Source organism: Silene latifolia, chromosome X, assembly GCF_048544455.1.
Source record: "Silene latifolia isolate original U9 population chromosome X, ASM4854445v1, whole genome shotgun sequence".
Taxonomy (NCBI): Eukaryota; Viridiplantae; Streptophyta; class Magnoliopsida; order Caryophyllales; family Caryophyllaceae; genus Silene; species Silene latifolia.
The window spans coordinates 277170803-277188883 of NC_133537.1; the positions used below are offsets into that span (position 1 = coordinate 277170803).

The 18081-nt window shown below is 39.1% G+C and overlaps 1 protein-coding gene and 1 long non-coding RNA gene across 2 annotated transcripts; both read left to right on the top strand.

Moving 5' to 3' along the window:
* Positions 1–10736: 10736 nt before the first annotated feature.
* LOC141620165 (uncharacterized) lies at positions 10737–13497 on the top strand. Its single transcript, XM_074437105.1, has 5 exons — positions 10737–12131; positions 12226–12302; positions 12605–12997; positions 13096–13168; positions 13270–13497. The coding sequence occupies exons 1-5, from the start codon at positions 10737–10739 to the stop codon at positions 13495–13497; spliced, it is 2166 nt and encodes a 721-aa protein (XP_074293206.1).
* Positions 13498–14102: 605 nt separating this feature from the next.
* Positions 14103–16409, top strand: LOC141621834 (uncharacterized). The gene is made up of 3 exons (XR_012532716.1): positions 14103–14274; positions 14387–14458; positions 16238–16409. It is a non-coding gene; the product is annotated as an uncharacterized LOC141621834 (long non-coding RNA).
* The last annotated feature ends 1672 nt before the right edge of the window (positions 16410–18081 follow it).

Here is an 18081-nt window from a genome sequence, read left to right on the forward strand (position 1 = left end):
AGGAAAATAATAATAATAATAATAATAATAATAATAATAATAATAATAATAATAATAATAATAATAGTAATAATAGTAATAGTAATAATAATAATAATAATAGTAATAGTAATAGTAATAGTAATAGTAATAGTAATAGTAATAATAATAATAATAATAATAATAATAATAATAATAATAATAATAATAATAATAATAATAATAATAATAATAATAATAATAATAATAATAATAATAATAATAATAATAATAATAATAATAATAATAATAATAATAATAATAATAATAATAATAATAATAATAATAATAATAATAATAATAATAATAATAATAATAATAATAATAATAATAATAATAATAATAATAATAATAATAATAATAATAATAATAATAATAATAATAATAATAATAATAATAATAATAATAATAATAATAATAATAATAATAATAATAATAATAATAATAATAATAATAATAATAATAATAATAATAATAATAATAATAATAATAATAATAATAATAATAATAATAATTGTAATAGTAATAGTTATAATAAAAGTAATAATAATAGGGTTGGTTAGGAGAGGGTTTCTCTCTAAAAGAAAGGCGATTTTCTGGCGATTGCAATTTTGCGATGATCTCCGATTAATTTCTTTCCTTTCCAACCATGGGTCGACCGAAGAAGCTTACTGTTACTGTTCTGCAGCCACGGCGGGGTAGATCTGAGACGGAGGATCAAATTTTTACACCCATAGGTAACCCTAGTTCTGTTAATTCTTTAATAGTTACGGTGCTTGAGAAGTCAGGGGGTAAAACTGTAAGTGGGAAGACCATCGGAGTTGCGAAATCGACTCCTAATGTCAGACAGTCCGGGGGTAAGGTAGCCAGTACTAAGATAGTTGAGGTAGGGCAGTCCTCGACTCCTGTGATTAATACTACGAGAGTTGTGGGTGAGCCTGTTGTGGAGGATCCTATTCCAAACCCCACTCCTGTGACTCAGGATGCTGTTCCTGTAGTGGTTGTACCATCTGTGGCGGGGAAAACTCGTTGGGTTGATAAAGTTACAAATTCTGCTGTGGGAATGGAACTACATTCTGTTCCTGATGCTTGTTCTTCGGGGGTAGTGGTAATAGAGGTTGAGGATATACAGAGTGAACTTGTCTACTGGCAGAATACTTTAGTTGGTCAATTTATTGGAGGGAAGCCGGCTATTGCACAAGTTAAAGAGTTTGTGAAGAAGCAATGGACTCATGTTAGTCCACCTGATGTTCTTTACTTCAAAAAGGGTTGGTTTTACTTTCGTTTCACAAAGTTGGAAGATATGAATACCATTCTTAGGGGTAATGCCTGGAACTTAAATGAGCACTCTCTCATTCTTAAACAATGGACTCCACAGTTTCCTACTGAGCTTGACAAGATATCCAAGGTGCCTGTTTGGGTCCTACTTCATAATTTAGACCCACACCTCTGGTCTGCCAAGGCTCTTAGTAAGATTGCCAGTCAAATTGGGACTTCATTGTATGCTGACCCTGTGACTACGAGTAAGGGGAGATTATCCTTTGCCCGTATTATGGTTGAAGTGGATTTAGCTAAACCTTTGCCAGATTTTGTGGCCATACACACTCCTTTTTTGGGCCAGATTCTGCAAGGAGTGAAGTATGAATGGCTTCCATTTTACTGTACTCACTGTAAGAAGCTTGGTCATGAAGAGAAAGTGTGCAAGTTAAAGAAAAAAGAAACCAATCAATCTCAGGGAGAGCAGGCTAAAGACAGTGGGAAACTGACTGTTGAGGAGCCTACTGTTATCATTTTGGACAAGGCTGTTCTTGTTCCTAATGTTACTAAGGAGGTTGGGGATATTGGGGCCTCTAGGGGGGAGGGAGTGGTGGTAACAGTGCCTGATGGGGGTGGTCAGTCAGGTACTGTGCCTACCCTTTCTTCTCTTAGGGTGTCTAGTGGGAGGGCTTCCTTAGATCATCATGAGCATGGTGTTTGCCCAGCTCATGCTTTGCCCAATAGCTCACAGATCACTAGTACTGAATTGGTCCCTGGTACTCAGGATGAGACTAGGGGGAGTCCCAGGCTCAAATTCCTGTTTCACCAAACCAGTTTGCCCTGCTGGAGGTTAGAAATGTTGAAAGTTAAGCAAATTCAGGATTTAAGGTCCCTCAAAGGGCACAAATCTCAGTGGTCATGCAGATTCAGGTTCCTGCCAGATCTTGGACAGAGCAATAGGTTAGCGATGAGGATCACCCCCCCTACATTCTCCATGAATATAGGGGTTTGGAACATTAGGGGAATGAATAAGCTACTAAAGCAATCAGAGGTTATTTCGTTTTTCAATTCAGCTAGGTTAGATATTTTGGGTATTGTTGAGACTCGTATTAGAAGGAATAAAGCTAATAAAGTTCAAAGGAGGCAGTTCAAACATTTCTTTGTTCTGGATAATTATTCTTCATATATTAATGGTAGAATTTGGGTTATTTGGAAGGATTCCAGTATTGTGGTTACTGTTCAGCAGAGCACCAGTCAGTTGATTCATCTTTTGGTTACTAAGGGGGCTCTCTCTATGGATTTAACTTTTGTGTATGGCTTCAATCATCCTGCACAGAAGTTGCCTCTTTGGGAGTATATGGTGGAAAAACATCAGTGTAATGTGCCTTGGATGATTCTAGGGGATTTTAACTGTGTCAGGACTCTGGAGGAAAGGATTAGTTCTGATCCTCCAAACATGGTGGCTCTGGGGGAGTTTAATGATGCAATTGCTCATGCTGGTTTGGTGGAGCTGAACACGCAGGGCTGCTGATACACTTGGACCAACAAACAGGAACATGATGATTGTAAGTGGATGAGGTTAGATAGGGCTTTGGTAAGTTCTTCTTGGCTCTTGGCTTATCCTGATTCTAGTGTTGAAGTTTTGACCCCTGGTATCTCTGACCATTCTCCGCTAGGGGTTAACTTGGGGGTTAGAACTCAAGCTAAGAAGGCCTCCTTTCAATATCTTAATTGTTGGGGGCAGGATAACCTCTTCCTGCCACTGGTGCAGAGAGAATGGCACAAATATATCAGAGGATGTCCTATGTATAGACTGGTTCAGCACCTTCATGGGATTAAAAATCAGTTGAGGAGCCTTCATAAGGATAAATATTCTAACATCTCTGAAAGGGTTGCTAAGCTTCAGCATGAACTTCATCTATGTCAGCAACAAGTTCAATCTGATCCTACTAATAAGACTTTCCATGACGAGGAGGAGCTGCACAATAAAGCTTACTGCAATCTCAGAAATACTGAGCTTAATATTGCCTATCAAAGAGCCAAGGATTTTGATATTAAACAAGGGGATGCTGGGAATGCTTATTTTTATTCTAAGGTGGCTTCTAGACGGAATACTGCTAATATTTCCAAAGTACTGGATATTTATGGTCACTCTTGCACTGACATGGATGGAATTTCTAAGGCTTTTCTGGAGTATTACACTAGTTTGCTGGGTAGTAAGGAGTCTGTGGCAGGTTTTGATGGCAGGGTTATGGCAAATGGTCACTGCCTTACTAGGGCTGAGAGTCTTGCTTTGCTGGGCCCTGTTACTCCTCAGGAGGTTCAGGACGCTTTATTCTCTATAAATGTTAATAAAAGCCCTGGACCTGATGGTTTTTCTGCTGGGTTTTTTCGTGCTGCTTGGGGTGTTATCCAACATGAGTTCTCTGCTGCAATATTGGACTTTTTTTGCTACTGGGAAGCTCCTAAAGGAAGTTAATGCTACCATTATCTCCCTTATCCCAAAAAGTGCTTCCCCCTCTTCAGTGTTAGACTATCGTCCTATCTCGTGTTGTACCACCATATAAAAGACCATTAGCAAAATTTTGACTGCCAGGCTTAAAAAAGTCATGCCTCTTATAGTTCGTATGGAGTAAGCTGCTTTTGTATCAGATAGGTCTATATATGATAACACAATGCTTGCCACTGAGCTGGTGAGGGGTTATAGCATAGGATATAAGACTCCTCGATGTGTGGTTAAGGTTGATATAAGGAAGGCTTTCGACTCTGTCAGCTAGGATTTTCTTGCTTCCATTCTCCCCCAATTTGGCATTCCTCACGATTTCTGTAACTGGATTATTACTCTTGTTACTAGCTCTAGGTTCTCTCTGATGGGTGATGTCGTCGGGTCCCCCAATCAAACACATTTATAATTCTCAACAAACAACTAGTTAGTGGTAAGTCGAGGTCGATCCATGGGACGGTGGTTACTCAAATTATTCAATCTAATTATGGTTGTGCTTGGGATTGTCACAATTATAATGGGTTGATGATTCTAATCTAATAAAAGCAATAAACAAGCAACAAAAGGAAAGATGTAAACAAATGACTAAAAATGCTAGGATATCATGGGTTCATAAGGAAATCATGGGAGTTGATCATACAAACATGTTCTCAATTATAAGCAAGCAATTATTGTTGTAAAGGAACCGAGTTGGTGTATGTCTTACGGTTCTTAGGAAGAGTTGGGTCCAGGAGCCGAATCGATTAGATTGTACAACACCTACAAGTCGACTTACTTTCCCCCTAATCACTTCTATTCATGGTCTAACAAGACTCGAGTTGGTTTATATCTTACAAGTCAAGTTGAATAGATAAGAGATGGTTATAAATGCAAGGATTCATAGGCTTAGCATTTCATCAAACATAACATGTGCATAGGTTGACATCACAACAAGCAAGCAAATTAATTATGGAAACATATTAGATTAAGCATGAATCAATCCCCATGTTGGTTTCCCTAATTACCCATTAATCCTAGCTAAGAGACTACTCACTCATTATCAAGTTTGACATGCTAACAAGGTTGTCAATCATATTAACAAGGCAAAACATGATGAACAAGTAAGAAAGATTAACAATAATTAAAAACAAGGATTAAGAGAATTATACCTATGGAGATTCCAAAATAATAATGCAAAGAATAATAGAAGTACTTGATTATTGATGGAAGGTTGTCAATCTCCCAATAAACCCAAATGATCTTCTAATTACCCAATAATAAACTTGAATTACTCAATAATAAACTTGAACAATAATTAAAGGAAAGATTAATGTGTGATTTGTGGAAAGATTAAAGAGTAATCTATTCTAATCAACTCCTAATGAAGGCTTATCCTAATCTAAAGAAGGATTGATTTAATCTAATGAAAACTTGATGGTTTGATTATTACAAATGGGGTATAGATAGTAGTACATCATTAGGTTAAGCAAGGGTAAATTAGTAAATAACAATGCTAATTGTTGAGTAGGGAATCACTCCTCTCAAGAAAAGATGCGGGTCTCCTTTTAGCTAATCTTTCAAAAATATGCGCGGATCCTGGATCACGTAGCAAGGAAAAGCTTCCTGTCCAACAATACGCTCGCCCCGTGCTGAAAATGAGTGTCCTGGGCCTCAACCCGAGCGGGTTGAATTTGACCCGAGCGGGTTGATCAGTATCCTGCTCCAGATAAGCTTGACCCGCGCGGGTTGAGCTGTTGTTCCCTTTCTTTTTGCTTTTAAGCCTAAGATGCCTCTATATACTCTTTATTTCTTCTTCCTTGGTCATCATTCTTGCCTCCTCTTCATACTTAGTCCATCAAATATTGTCAACAAGCTTCCAAATATGCATGAAAGACGGGAATTTCCGCCTTATTATCTCCTTTCCTATAAAACATGTAAAATGCACTAGGAAAGCAAAATAGAAAGCATTTGACGGATAAAATGGTCATGAAATGTTATAAAAGTATGCAAAATAGGTTCAATTAGGGAACTAAATGTGCGCAAATAATGTTCACATCAAATATCCCCAAACCGAACCTTTACTCGTCCCGAGTAAGGAGGTGACAAAAACTAGGACCCTTATTCAAACTAACATACTAATATAGCCGATGTGAGACAATTAGCGGGTCTCACTCCGCCCCTTCAACTCACAACAAGACAACCATGAGGTAGGATGCCTTCTTGAAAGGCAAGGTGGGGCTTGCCAAAATGGCGATACATCCAAGCATTAAACCACACAAAATCAAGTAATGGATGCATCTACAAAAAGAATAGCCACTTTCCTCATCTAAGTGGCGGAAATTATCTAAAGGGGAAGCAATTCAAGGGTACACACTCCTTCATAGATATGGTTTCTTCAAACTACTAAGCCTAAAAGGATACCAATAAATCACCTCTAAGTTGTGTCAAGCTTGGGTACCTTTGTCCTCAATCGTTAAATGCTTTTGTCAAGAATAGACTCCCTATGGTGTTAGAAACACTGGAGGATCACATAATTCCCCTTCTTGCCTAGACAAGAAGAAGGGTCGTCCCTTCTCTACCATGCACAAAAATGGATACGATGGATAAAGGGATCAATATTATTTGAGTTTCATGTAGAAGTTTGCTTTTGTTGTTGTTTTTCCCCCCAATTTCTTGTGGCATTAACTTTTGAGAACACTTTCTTTTTGCCATTTCTTTTGATTTTTGGCATTTTCAACACTTGACAAATTTTCAACTTTTGCATTTTCTTTTGAACATTTTCAAAGTCACCCCAATTAGTAACTAGGGTGACTTATATTTGAAGCATAGGAGTTTTCATTTTTGTTACTCCTCTTTTCTTTTGATGCATTTGCAAACTTTTTCTTTTCTTTTCATTTCTTGAACTCAAATTTGAATAATTTTTGTGCCCATTCCCTTTGATGACAAAAATATGGTAGAATATGGATGAATAATGGTTGCATGGTTTCAAGGGTCACTTTGGAATAAACGGTAGCCAATGAGTTATCACACCATAAGGTACTCTTGACTAGGCCTTAATCCATGGGTCAAAGGATACTAGCATGACACATCCTAGGGTGTTTTACAAGTATTCTAACAAGCAAAGTCTTAAGAAGAAAAAGCATCTACTAGGGCCTATATACACTTGTCAAGCTTCCCAAATAGACGGTTTCACAAAATGTTTCCTAAATGCAACTACATGGCATGATGCAAGTAACATTTATACATCCTAATGCATATGCTTCTACCAACTAATATGCCAAATAATCTAAATGCAATCCTAAATTCACATTGTTTATACCGAATCAATCAAAATAAAGCCACATAGTCATTAACATAAAGAGGAAAAAGGAGATTGGAAATATCATACCATGTGGTCTTCAATATCCTCATGTCTCGGATGTGGCATTGTCAATCAATGTGAACAGGGATTAACAAACACAATATATACAAAACAGTATATACAAGTCTACACTATAAAGGAAATGAACTTGTTTTTGGATTTTTCAATTTTTGTTGTATTTTGTTTTCATGAAATTAAAAGACATATTTTTGTGATTTTTCGAAAATTTTCAATTTTTATGCATTTTTGGAATATAAATTCCCATCCCCCACTTTATTTTAGACATTGTCCTCAATGTACATGTAAGAGTAGGAATAAAAAGGAAATACATTTTTATGGATTTTGATTTTTTTTTTTTTGAAATAAAGTACAAATGTAATGATATGATATGAATGAATGCATGCTCTAACTAAATGCAATTCTAAATGACATATATAACAAATGAATGTAATCTAAATTATACTATATGATGCATGATTTTTAGTAAACTATGGTCACCTATGATCAAACCTCCCCAAACCGATTTAAACACTATTTCTAGTGTAGAAAGAAATAGGTTTGGTCATTAATGACTATGCATGAATTCTAATCTATATGCAACTATCTACATGAATCATGTGAGATAAAATACAATGCAAACTAATCTAATCATGTGAGATATATTACAATGCAAACTATACATGAGAGATAGGGAAAGAAGGGTCTTACAATCACGATCTCAATCAAAGCCTCTATCATTAAGGCTAACATCATCTTCACTTTATTCTTCTTCCTCTCCTCCTCTTTGGTCATCTTCATTCATGCCTTGGTTTGGGAACAATAGGTGTGGTTGCACCCAAGAAGGCCTAGGACCATTAGGATCAATAAACCCTTGTTGTGCCATATGGTAATATTGAGGATAAAGGGCCAAATAGTTGTCTTCTTGCCCTTGGTGGATCCTAAAATCCATGTTGCTCATCATACCCATCAATATATCCATGGCCGATGGTGGGGAGCTCGAAGGAGGAGAAGGAGGAGGTGAGTAGGGTCGGTAGACATGGGGGAATGGAGGTATCTCCGCATAAGAGGGCTGAACACCATGAAGGAATGGTGGAAATCCAAGGCTTGGACCTTGGGACGGTGGTGGTGCATGAGAAGGAGTAGAAGGTGCCTCCTCATGTCTCCTAGGTGGTGGAGCCGCAATCCTCTCAAAGGGGAGGAGGTAGCTCGGCATAGGTGCAAAGTAGCTCGACCTAGGTGTGGTTGGAGGAAGGTCCCAACAAGGAAGGGTGAATGTAGTGCTTCCCTTGGTGTACCAATCAATACCTCCCAAATCATTATATTTGCACCATTTGTGATGCCTAAAGATGACCTTCTCATCAAGTAAAGTATCTCCGGGTAGAGCCACATACCTCCCATCATCATTAAACCCCGGACATAAAACATCGGCCATCCTAGTCACAAGACCACCCATCACAATTCCCTTTGATTTTGTCGCACCCCTTGATAGATTTCGAAATCGGACAAGTAATTCAAGAGCGGGATTAAAGTTGTACTTTGGCAAACCTTGGAGATTCAAATATGACTCAAGAAAAGTCATGTCAAGTTGACTCACACATCCCGTGTCACTCCTACCATGAATAGTCCCCGCTATAAATTGATGCCACATCCTAATAACTGGATGACTAAAAAGACAAAAAAAAGGCTGAATAGAGAGAGAATGCGATTAGGAAGCGATTTAGGGTTCTTCTAATTTTGTTACTGCAATGGCTCGACAAAAGAGGAATAATCCCAAATCTAATAGAGTAATTAGAGTAATATCACATAATAATTCATCAAAATCCAAAAAAATTAGTAATACGCCACATAATAACGCTAGTGGATCGCGATTTCAATCTTTGGAACATGATGATGATGTTCTTCCTGCTGATATTCAGTGCGAGGAACACGCTTCTGCTTCTGAAGATGGTATCCGTCCATTTACCCTTAGTAATAGAATGAGTTCGATTGTGGAGGAGGAATCCGATGATGGTAGCGACTGGACGGAGGTTTCTCATCGTTCCCAAGAGTCTGAATCGTCTAGGGTAAGTCCTCTTCAACTAACTAGTGCTGATGTTGAGAATAAACTTGAATATTGGTCTACTGCCGTATATTGTTACGTGTTGGGTTCGAATCCGCCGTTTAAAGTGGTTGAGGGTTTTGTTAAACGGGTATGGGGATATACTGAGTATGAGAAAATCTCTTTTCATTCTAATGGTATCTTCCTTGTTCGGTTCAAAACTGAAGCCATGAAGTTGCGTGTGTTGCAAGCGGGTCCTGTGTTTTTTGATAACAAACCTGTGGTTGTTAAGGAATGGACCCCTTCCTCGAAATTGGTCAGGGAAACTGTGGATATGGTGCCTATTTGGATCAGATTCTATGGTTTGCCACTGAAATTTTGGGGAAATGCTCTGATGAAAATTGCTAGTTTGGTAGGGAAGCCAGTGCGTGTTGATAGTAATACTCACCTTAAAACGTTCATTGGACATGCTAGGGTGATGATTGAGGTTAAGATGGGGGGAAACTTTCCTGATGTTATTGAGTTTGCTGATGAGATGGATGTTGTGCACAGGCAGATAGTCCATTATGAGTGGAAACCTGTTTTGTGTGCTGGGTGCAATGGACTAGGTCATATACAGAGAGACTGTAGAAAGCAACAGGAGCCTAGGCAACAGAAGAAGAGGCAAGTCTGGGTACCTAAGAGGCAGACCCAACAACCTGTTGAGCCTGTACCTCCTGTGGTTCCTGTGGCTCCTAATCCAAATCTTCATGTAGTCCAGTCTCAGTCTGCTGGTGGGGGTTATGCTAGAGGGATGGTTACTCCTATACCATGCTCATTCACTCCATTGTCTCCTACTAGAATTATCACTAGATTGGCTAGGCAGGGGACTCAACAAGGAGGTGGGAGGAGAACTTTTATGGAGGTCCTTGAGCATTCTGTCCACTACAGGAGGGTGCTTGAGGAGGACATGCCTGGGGGACATCCTTTGCTGGAAAATGGGTAGCATTGGGTTCTGGAACGTGCGTGGTATGAATAATGAGAATAAGCAAAAGGACATTAGGTGGTTTTTGCATAATAATAATGTAGGTGTTTTTGGTTTACTAGAGACTAGAGTTAGATTTCCTTCTATTAATAAAGTTCACCAAGGCATTGGAAGTGAATGGGCTATGGTTAACAATATTGATAGTCATGATGGAGGCAGAATTTAGATTATTTGGGATGAGACTAATTACAAGATGGAGGTCTTGAGTTCTGAAGCTCAAGTTATCAATGCTAGAGTCACTTTTATCCCTACTGGGGATATTTGGTGGATTTCTATGGTCTATGGTTTTAATAGGGTGGGTGATAGGCTACCTTTGTGGCATTCTCTTCAGTTGATGCATCAGGTGGTGGCTGGCCCTTGGGTGGTTATGGGTGATTTCAATAGTGTGCTTGCAATGGATGAGAGGATTGGTTCGAGATTTCATTGCAGAGATGAGAGATTTTCAGATTTGTGTGGATAATTGTGGTATAGGGGACATTCCTGCCCATGGAGCCTTTTTTACCGGAACAATAAGCAGGATGTGGGGGATGTGGTGTTCAGCAGGATTGATAGAGCCATGGTTAATGATGAGTGGCTAATCAAATACCCTGATACTCTTACTATGTTCCACCCTGAAGGCCTCTTTGACCATTGCCCTTGCACAATGGCTTTGAAACCTGATGGGGTAAGGAAGAGAGGAAGTTTTAAATACTTTAACATGTGGGGCAAGGACTCTGAATTTCTCAAGATAGTCAAGACTGTTTGGGAGGCTCAAATTCCTGGTCATAAAATTTTTCAATTTGTCAAGAAGCTGAAACAGTTGAAGAGGCCTTTGAAGGAATTAAATGGTGCTAGCTTTGCTCAGATAGAGACTACTGCCAGATTGGCTCAATTAATGCTTCAAGAGGCTCAGACCAAATTGCAGTTGGACCCCAGGAATGTCTCTCTTCAGAGGGAGGCTCGTGATGCAGCTTTAATATATAAGGATAGGGCTGAAGCTAAAAGGAGCTTTCTAGCTCAAAAAGCTAAAGTTCAGTGGTTCTCTGAGGGGGATGGAAACACTAAATTTTTCCATAGTGCTATTAAGGCTAGGAGAATGCAAAACAAGATACTAGCTATCAAAGACATGGATGGGAAGATGGCCTCTACTGCATTAGAGATTGAGGAGGCTTTTATTCATTACTATCAGAAGTTGTTGGGGGCTTGCACACCTGTGACTAGGGTTCATATCCCTACTGTTAGGAAGGGCTCTGTTATTAATTTGGATCAGAGGAATCTCCTTACTGCTGAGGTAACTTCCAGTGAAATTAAGGAAGCCTTGGATACTATTCCTCCTAATAAGGCACCTGGGCCTGATGGGTTTACTTCCCAGTTTTTTAAAGATGCTTATGAGGTGGTGGGAAATGACTTAATTGAGGCAGACAGAATTTTTAACTCTGGCAGGATGCTGAAACAAGTCAATGCCACTACTCTCACCTTGATTCCCAAGAAGGTCAGACCTGAGAGTGTAGCTGATTTCAGACCCATTGCATGCTGCAATGTGATTTATAAGGTCATTTCTAAAGTCATTTGCAATAGATTGGCTAGAGTGTTGCCTAGTATTGTTAGTGAGAATCAAAGTGCGTTTATAAAAGGGAGAGATATAGTGGATAACATTCTTATTTGTCAAGACTTGGTGAGATTATATAAGAGGAAGTCTTGCTCTCCTAGGTGTCTTATGAAAATTGATTTGAAGAAAGCTTATGACTCCATTGAGTGGGAGTTTGTTAAGCAAATGATGAAGGCTCTGAAATTTCCTAGGAGATTCATTCTTTGGGTTATGGAATGCATTTCCACTCCTTGGTTTACCTTATCACTTAATGGTAATAGCTTTGGGTACTTTCAAGGCAAAAGAGGCATTAGACAGGGGGATCCTATGTCCCCTTTGCTATTTACTCTTTGTATGGAGTACTTAAGCAGAATACTTCTTGAGGTTACTTCTACCATGGAGTTTAGCTTTCATCCCCTATGTAGGCCACTCAGTTTGACTCATTTGTGCTTCGCAGATGACTTATTAATGTTCGTAGGGGGATAGAGGTTCAATAAACTGTCTTGTTGAGAGCTTTTGCTACATTTTCAAAGGCTTCTGGATTGGTGATGAACTGTGAGAAATCTGACATTTATTTTAATGGGGTGAGAGCTGAGGAGGTTCATTACATTTTGAGCATTTCGGGTTGAGAGAGGGATCCCTTCCTTTCGGTACCTAGGGATACCTATATCTCATAAGAGGATGGCCATAGGTGATTGCTCTAGACTTGTAGAGAAAGTGGTGCTGAGAATAAGAGGATGGGGGGCTAGGAAATTAAGTTATCTTTGGGAGATTGGTCCTTGTCCAAGCCGTGTGTTGACACAACCGCATTCTTTTTGGGCACGCATTTTTCTTATTCCAGTGACTGTTCTTGATAGAATAGAGAGGATTTGCAGGAATTACTTGTGGGGTGGTTCTGAACAATTCCATAAAATTCCTAATGTTGCTTGGGAAAAAATATGTTGTGATAAGAAGTATGGAGGTCTAGGAATTGTTCATTGCAGGAAGTGGAATATGGCTATGATGGGCAAATTTGTTTGGTGGTTGGTGTCTAAGGCTGATCATATGTGGATTAAGTGGGTTAACCATATTTATATTAAGGGGCAAGAATGGCTCTCTTACATTCCCCCTGTTCAGTCTAGTTGGTCTTGGAGAATGATCTGCAAAACTAAGGAGATTTTGAAGGATGGGTTTTCTGTTTGGGAGTGGGTGAGCACCATGGTTACTCTGTTGCTCATGGGTACCACTGGTTGCAAGGCCCCAAGGATAAAGTGAGCTGGTGCCCTCTGATCTGGAATAAACTCAACCTCCCTAAGCACTCGTTCATTGGGTGGCTTGCAGTCCAACATAGATTATTGACAAAGGATAGGTTGATGCAGTTTGGGATCATCACTGATGGCCTCTGTGATTTGTGTATGGCTCATCCTGAAACACATCAACATGTACTTTATGACTGTGTTTTTAGTGCCAGATCTTTGGAGTTTTTGAAATCTTTGGCTAGGTGTTAATATGCCTTGATGATATTATTGGTTGGAGTTTACAGTGGAGATGCAGATCATTGATGAAGAAACACATTGTCTTTGCTGCTATACTTGCAATGATATATCATATCTGGCAAGCTCGTAACCTTTGCAGGATTGATCTTTTGGTACCTAAACCTGAGGTGCTTATTGCTAGGGTGAAGACTGATGTTCAGCTGCGGGGTAAAAACATTACATGGGGGACTAAGTTTCAACAGATGAAGTGGTTGCCATGGACTAGTATGATTTGAGTGTGTATGCTAGTAGGCAATGTTTTTTTTTCGGTTTGATGTACTTGGTGAACTTGTAATCTGTAACTCTATATATTTCTAATATATTTCACATTTCACCAAAAAAAAAAAAAAAAATAACTGGATGATGAATGTAAAAGGCACGACACCTCTTAAAACCATCTAATTCTAACCCGGTGATCGCTCTCCACAAATGTGACTCCGTGAACCCCACGGGTTTCTCAAGGTCGATCTCGGGTATCGCAAGTCCAAAAATTTCACCAAAGGTACCCAAGTGTATTTGATGGGTCTTGTAACACCCGCGAATTTTCTATTTTGGCAATTAACCGTTTCATTGTCTTATTTATATTTTAATTATTTAATTTAATTAATTTCATTATTAAACATGATTTTTATAAATATTATATTTTTAAAGCTTAAGTTATACAAAATAAATATTTTGGTCGGATAATAATGATAATAATAATAATATCTCCCGTCTTGAGTTATAGTGGGCTTGAGACGAAAATTCTAGCGGAAACCGACTCAATTTGAGTTGTTGGGCTTTTTATAACTTATGGGCCTTTTCTTCTTCTCTTTTCTTTTCATAAAACCCTCACCTAACACCTCACAACTTCATCTCCCTCTTCATTTTTCTGAAATTCATCTTCAACAACCCTCACCATTTTTATACATCTATCTTACAAATCTTCAAAACACCATAATTTGCTCAATTCTTATCCGATTCAAGTGATTTTCGCGTCTATCTCTTCCTCTCATCGCCCTCCTTCTTTCTAGGTAAGAAAAGATCCGACTTTCCTCCATTATTGGGGCTGTCGAGCCATCCTCTATATGGTACCCTTTTTCTAGTTTCGATTTTTAGTCTTATTTTGTGTTTTCTTATGTTTAGGAGAAAGGTGAGTTGGCCCGGAAGTGGATTCTTGCTTGTGAGACGATTACATTAGAGATTAAGAGCAAAAAGGTAACGGTGATGGGTTACTCGACATTATGTCAAATTTGTGTGTTTATATTTTGTAGTTTGTTCATATGTATGTTAAAGTTTGAATCTTTTCTTGTTTCACATGTATGTTGTTGAATGAGTTTGTATGAACAACCATCTCATGGTTGGTTGAAGAGTTTTAAGCATGTTGTTACATTGATTTTCAATTGGGTAAAGTTGTGATGTTTGGATGAATTAATTGTTTGATTTTGGGTCAAAATCTTGTGCTTGAATCCATCAAGATGTGTGACAATTACATTCTTGTGGTTTCTATTAGGTATTATTGTGTTAACATGTATATTTAAGAGGAATTTGGGATGAAAAATTGGTAGGAATCGACTTTCGGAAAGGGTAGGAAATTGTCGTGCAAACAGTCCGGTGGCAGGGGAAAACCGCAGGCTCCGGCACCCACCGCACTCGGCACCCACCGCAGCTCCGGCCACTATCGCAGGCTGCGGTTTAAGCCTGACCAGTTTTCGTAAAATGGCCATAACTTCTTCGTTACTTGTTTGTTTGAGGCTTATGACCTACCGTTAGAACCGTAAGAGGATAAGCTATCACCTCCAACTGGTTTCACCTCATTATCATGTATAGAACTCAAGTTATGACCGTTTGAAGTTGACCCTTGTTGTAGTCGAGTACTAAACTTGTTGTTATAGATTGGGTTTTGAGTTTCTTGTTGGGTATGCATCTTAACTTTGGTTCTAATGCTTGTGTATGATGTGTTGAGACTCTTTTATCATGGGAGTACTTGATATTTGTTATACTCTTATACTTATACATGCTTCACATGAATTGTTTACGTTATGTTTGTGCAATCATTGTTACTCGTACTTGTGACCGGAGCGTGACGGTTTACATTGTGTGACTACTCGACATTCCTTATTTATTTGCCCTTGGCCATTGGGTCACGATTATGTGCCATTGTTTCCGAGTTGGGCTGTCTTCCTTCCGCCTCTTCGGACCTTGGGGTACGGATAGGTACCATGGTTCCGATTTGGGGTTACTCGACCTTGGGACACGGCTAGGTGTCATGGATCGAGTCTTGGATACGATTTGGGATTGTATGTCGAATCGGGTGTCATCCATCCCGAGAGTCTGGCCAGATTTAGACTAGGACCGTATTATGATCGTCGTCCTACCAGGAGGTTGGAGTCTAGAGGTTTGTCTTGTTTTGAGTCAATCCTTTGTAAATGTCTTGCTTGTTACGGTCATTGGCGTGTTCTTATATACGAGAGTGCACGTCTTCTATAACTATTTGTGAGAGTCTTGGTCCTATCGGATACTAGTGGTGAGATGCAAGCCCCTAGTTGCGATATGATCGCCGGGATTGATGTTCCCATCCGTTCTTATGGTGAGATGTAAGCCATAAGTATGAATGTGACATTAGTAGCCACGTCCCGTGCTATGGTTGTTAAGAGGTTTTCAAAGGAATGGCTATTGGTTTCCATCCATGTATTTTCTATTCAATTGATCCGTTGTTTACCTTCTTCATATGATTCGATGCCTAATCTCATATCCATGTTTTGGTTACCTTGAATGCATGTTTAATATAATGTACCATGCCTATCTCATTAAGAATGCAATATGCCTATCTCGTTATGATTATCGTTATATTCCCTTGTCCATATTATTCAAGTATGATGCATGATCAATATGTTTAATTAAGTTCTTGCTTATGTGCATTTTGACATATTGTGGCTGGGAGAACCCTGAGTTACTCCCCACTGACTGTGGCGTTCATGTTTACATGAATGACAGGTTTGTGATGCAGATTATGGGGAAGACGTGTGAGCTAGCGAGAACGTTGAACCTTGGACCTTAGTTATAGGTTGCTTAGACTCACCTATCGTTAGACTTGTGTTTATTCGTGGGATATCTTTTCCCCAACGCACTTGTTTTAAATTGTAAAACTTAATTATCTTTCTTTTCATTTTTGTTTGATCACTTATGGTGAATTTCGCACTTTAAACTCTTAAAGGTTCTTTTTTAAATCTCGTAATTTCCGCTTTATTTTTGATGCCCTATCGAGGGGTCTCACAGTTGGTATCAGAGCATATGTTGCTCCCGGCGCACACACATGTACCCCGAATTTAAATTGAACTTGACCTCAAATAATAAATGAGAGATGGGTAGGACTAAGGACCTAAGTTGGTAGTCTCTTTGTGCATGCTATATGTTAGGTGCTAACATGGTTGACTCTTTGGTGTCTTGAGAAGATGGTACGACCAACCAAGGTGGAGAATACTATCATGGAAGCCCTTACTCTAATTCTTCGGAATCAACGGAATGCCAATGCTCATGTGAATCATCGCCCTATCCGCCGTGGCAAGAGGCCATCTGTGCCCTCATCCTCGTCTTATCCTAGCAAGAAGAGGTTGGTGCCGAGAGTCCAAGGACAAGGAGTACAAGACCATGGAGGACAAGAGCCGTAGTGCAAGAGCCGAAAGGACAAGTACCTACATCTACTAATAGGCTTAAGGAGAACCGCAAGTGCTTCAAGTGTGGGCAAACTTATCACCCCGGGATTGGATGCTATGCTATGCCCTTGAAGTGTTACCATTGCAAGAAGCCCGGACATCTCTTCAGGAATTGCCCCGAGAAGAAGACTATCCCTCCTCCTCTCCCTCATGCTCCGGAAACCGAGCCAAGAAGAGTCACTCTTGTCGAGAATCAAGTCGGAACCGCCGTTCCTCCCGACACCGTTATGGGTGTGTTTTCTATCCTTGATCCACCTTTCCTTACTTTTATCCCGTGATGCTCATCCCTCCTTTCTAAACTCTCTTTTGCTTTACCTTGGAAGCTAGGTTGGTACCCGCCCGACCTATCCCATGTTTTTGTTTCTCCTTCCATAACATCTTGCTTAAGGAACTCTTTCTCTTGAAGGATTTCCTTACCGTCTCGAAGATACCTTCCTCTCTTTGAGTGCCTTGTCATATTCCCTTATCTGTGTGCTTCTATGCCTTTCGCAACTCTTATTCCATATCTTAGGAGTTGTCTTTGTACCTTTTCTCCTTATAATGCCCCTCGTGTATACCTTCATCTTTGCCTTATGGAATGTTAACTCGGTCGGATAAGTTGGCTTTTGTGGAGTTTGTTTGTGTTTTGACCCTTAACCCAGTTTTGAGAGGTCAGGATGTCAGAAAAGACTTAGGTAAGGTGATGATAAATACTTAGTGATTCTTATACCTAGTTCCTTGACCAAGTAAGTATAATTGATTGGTGGATTCTTCGTGTCAGGAATAAGTTGCCTATGTGATTAAAGTTATAGAACTTGGCTTTGTTGTTTATGTTTGGGATTTGAAAGCTTAGTAGGTTGAGCGTCGTCACCTTAGGAGAATATGAGATAGATTTATGATAGAAGCCTTGAATAGAACCCATTCTTAGATGTTAAAGGTCCCAAATAGAATGGTGATGTGATTTGATATTAGTTTTCCCTTGAAGAATTTGGTTGAGAAGTCTTTGTTAATTCGTTCTTTGGTTTTTAAAACATCGAGGTTGTGTCGAGAACTTGAGATAAAGAGACGTTGTTATACTTGAGTGGTAGACTTACTTTAGGGATATCCTAATATGTGATAGGATAGGTGAACAATGAGTCTAACCAA

Coding starts and splice junctions, on each gene's coding strand:
- LOC141620165 (XM_074437105.1), top strand. CDS start 10,737: ATGGTTAATGATGAGTGGCTAATCAAATACCCTGATACTCTTACTATG. Junction 12,303..12,604: donor TTCTGGATTGGTGATGAACT/GTGAGAAATCTG, acceptor TGTTCTTGATAG/AATAGAGAGGATTTGCAGGA. Junction 12,998..13,095: donor TGCAAGGCCCCAAGGATAAA/GTGAGCTGGTGC, acceptor GACAAAGGATAG/GTTGATGCAGTTTGGGATCA.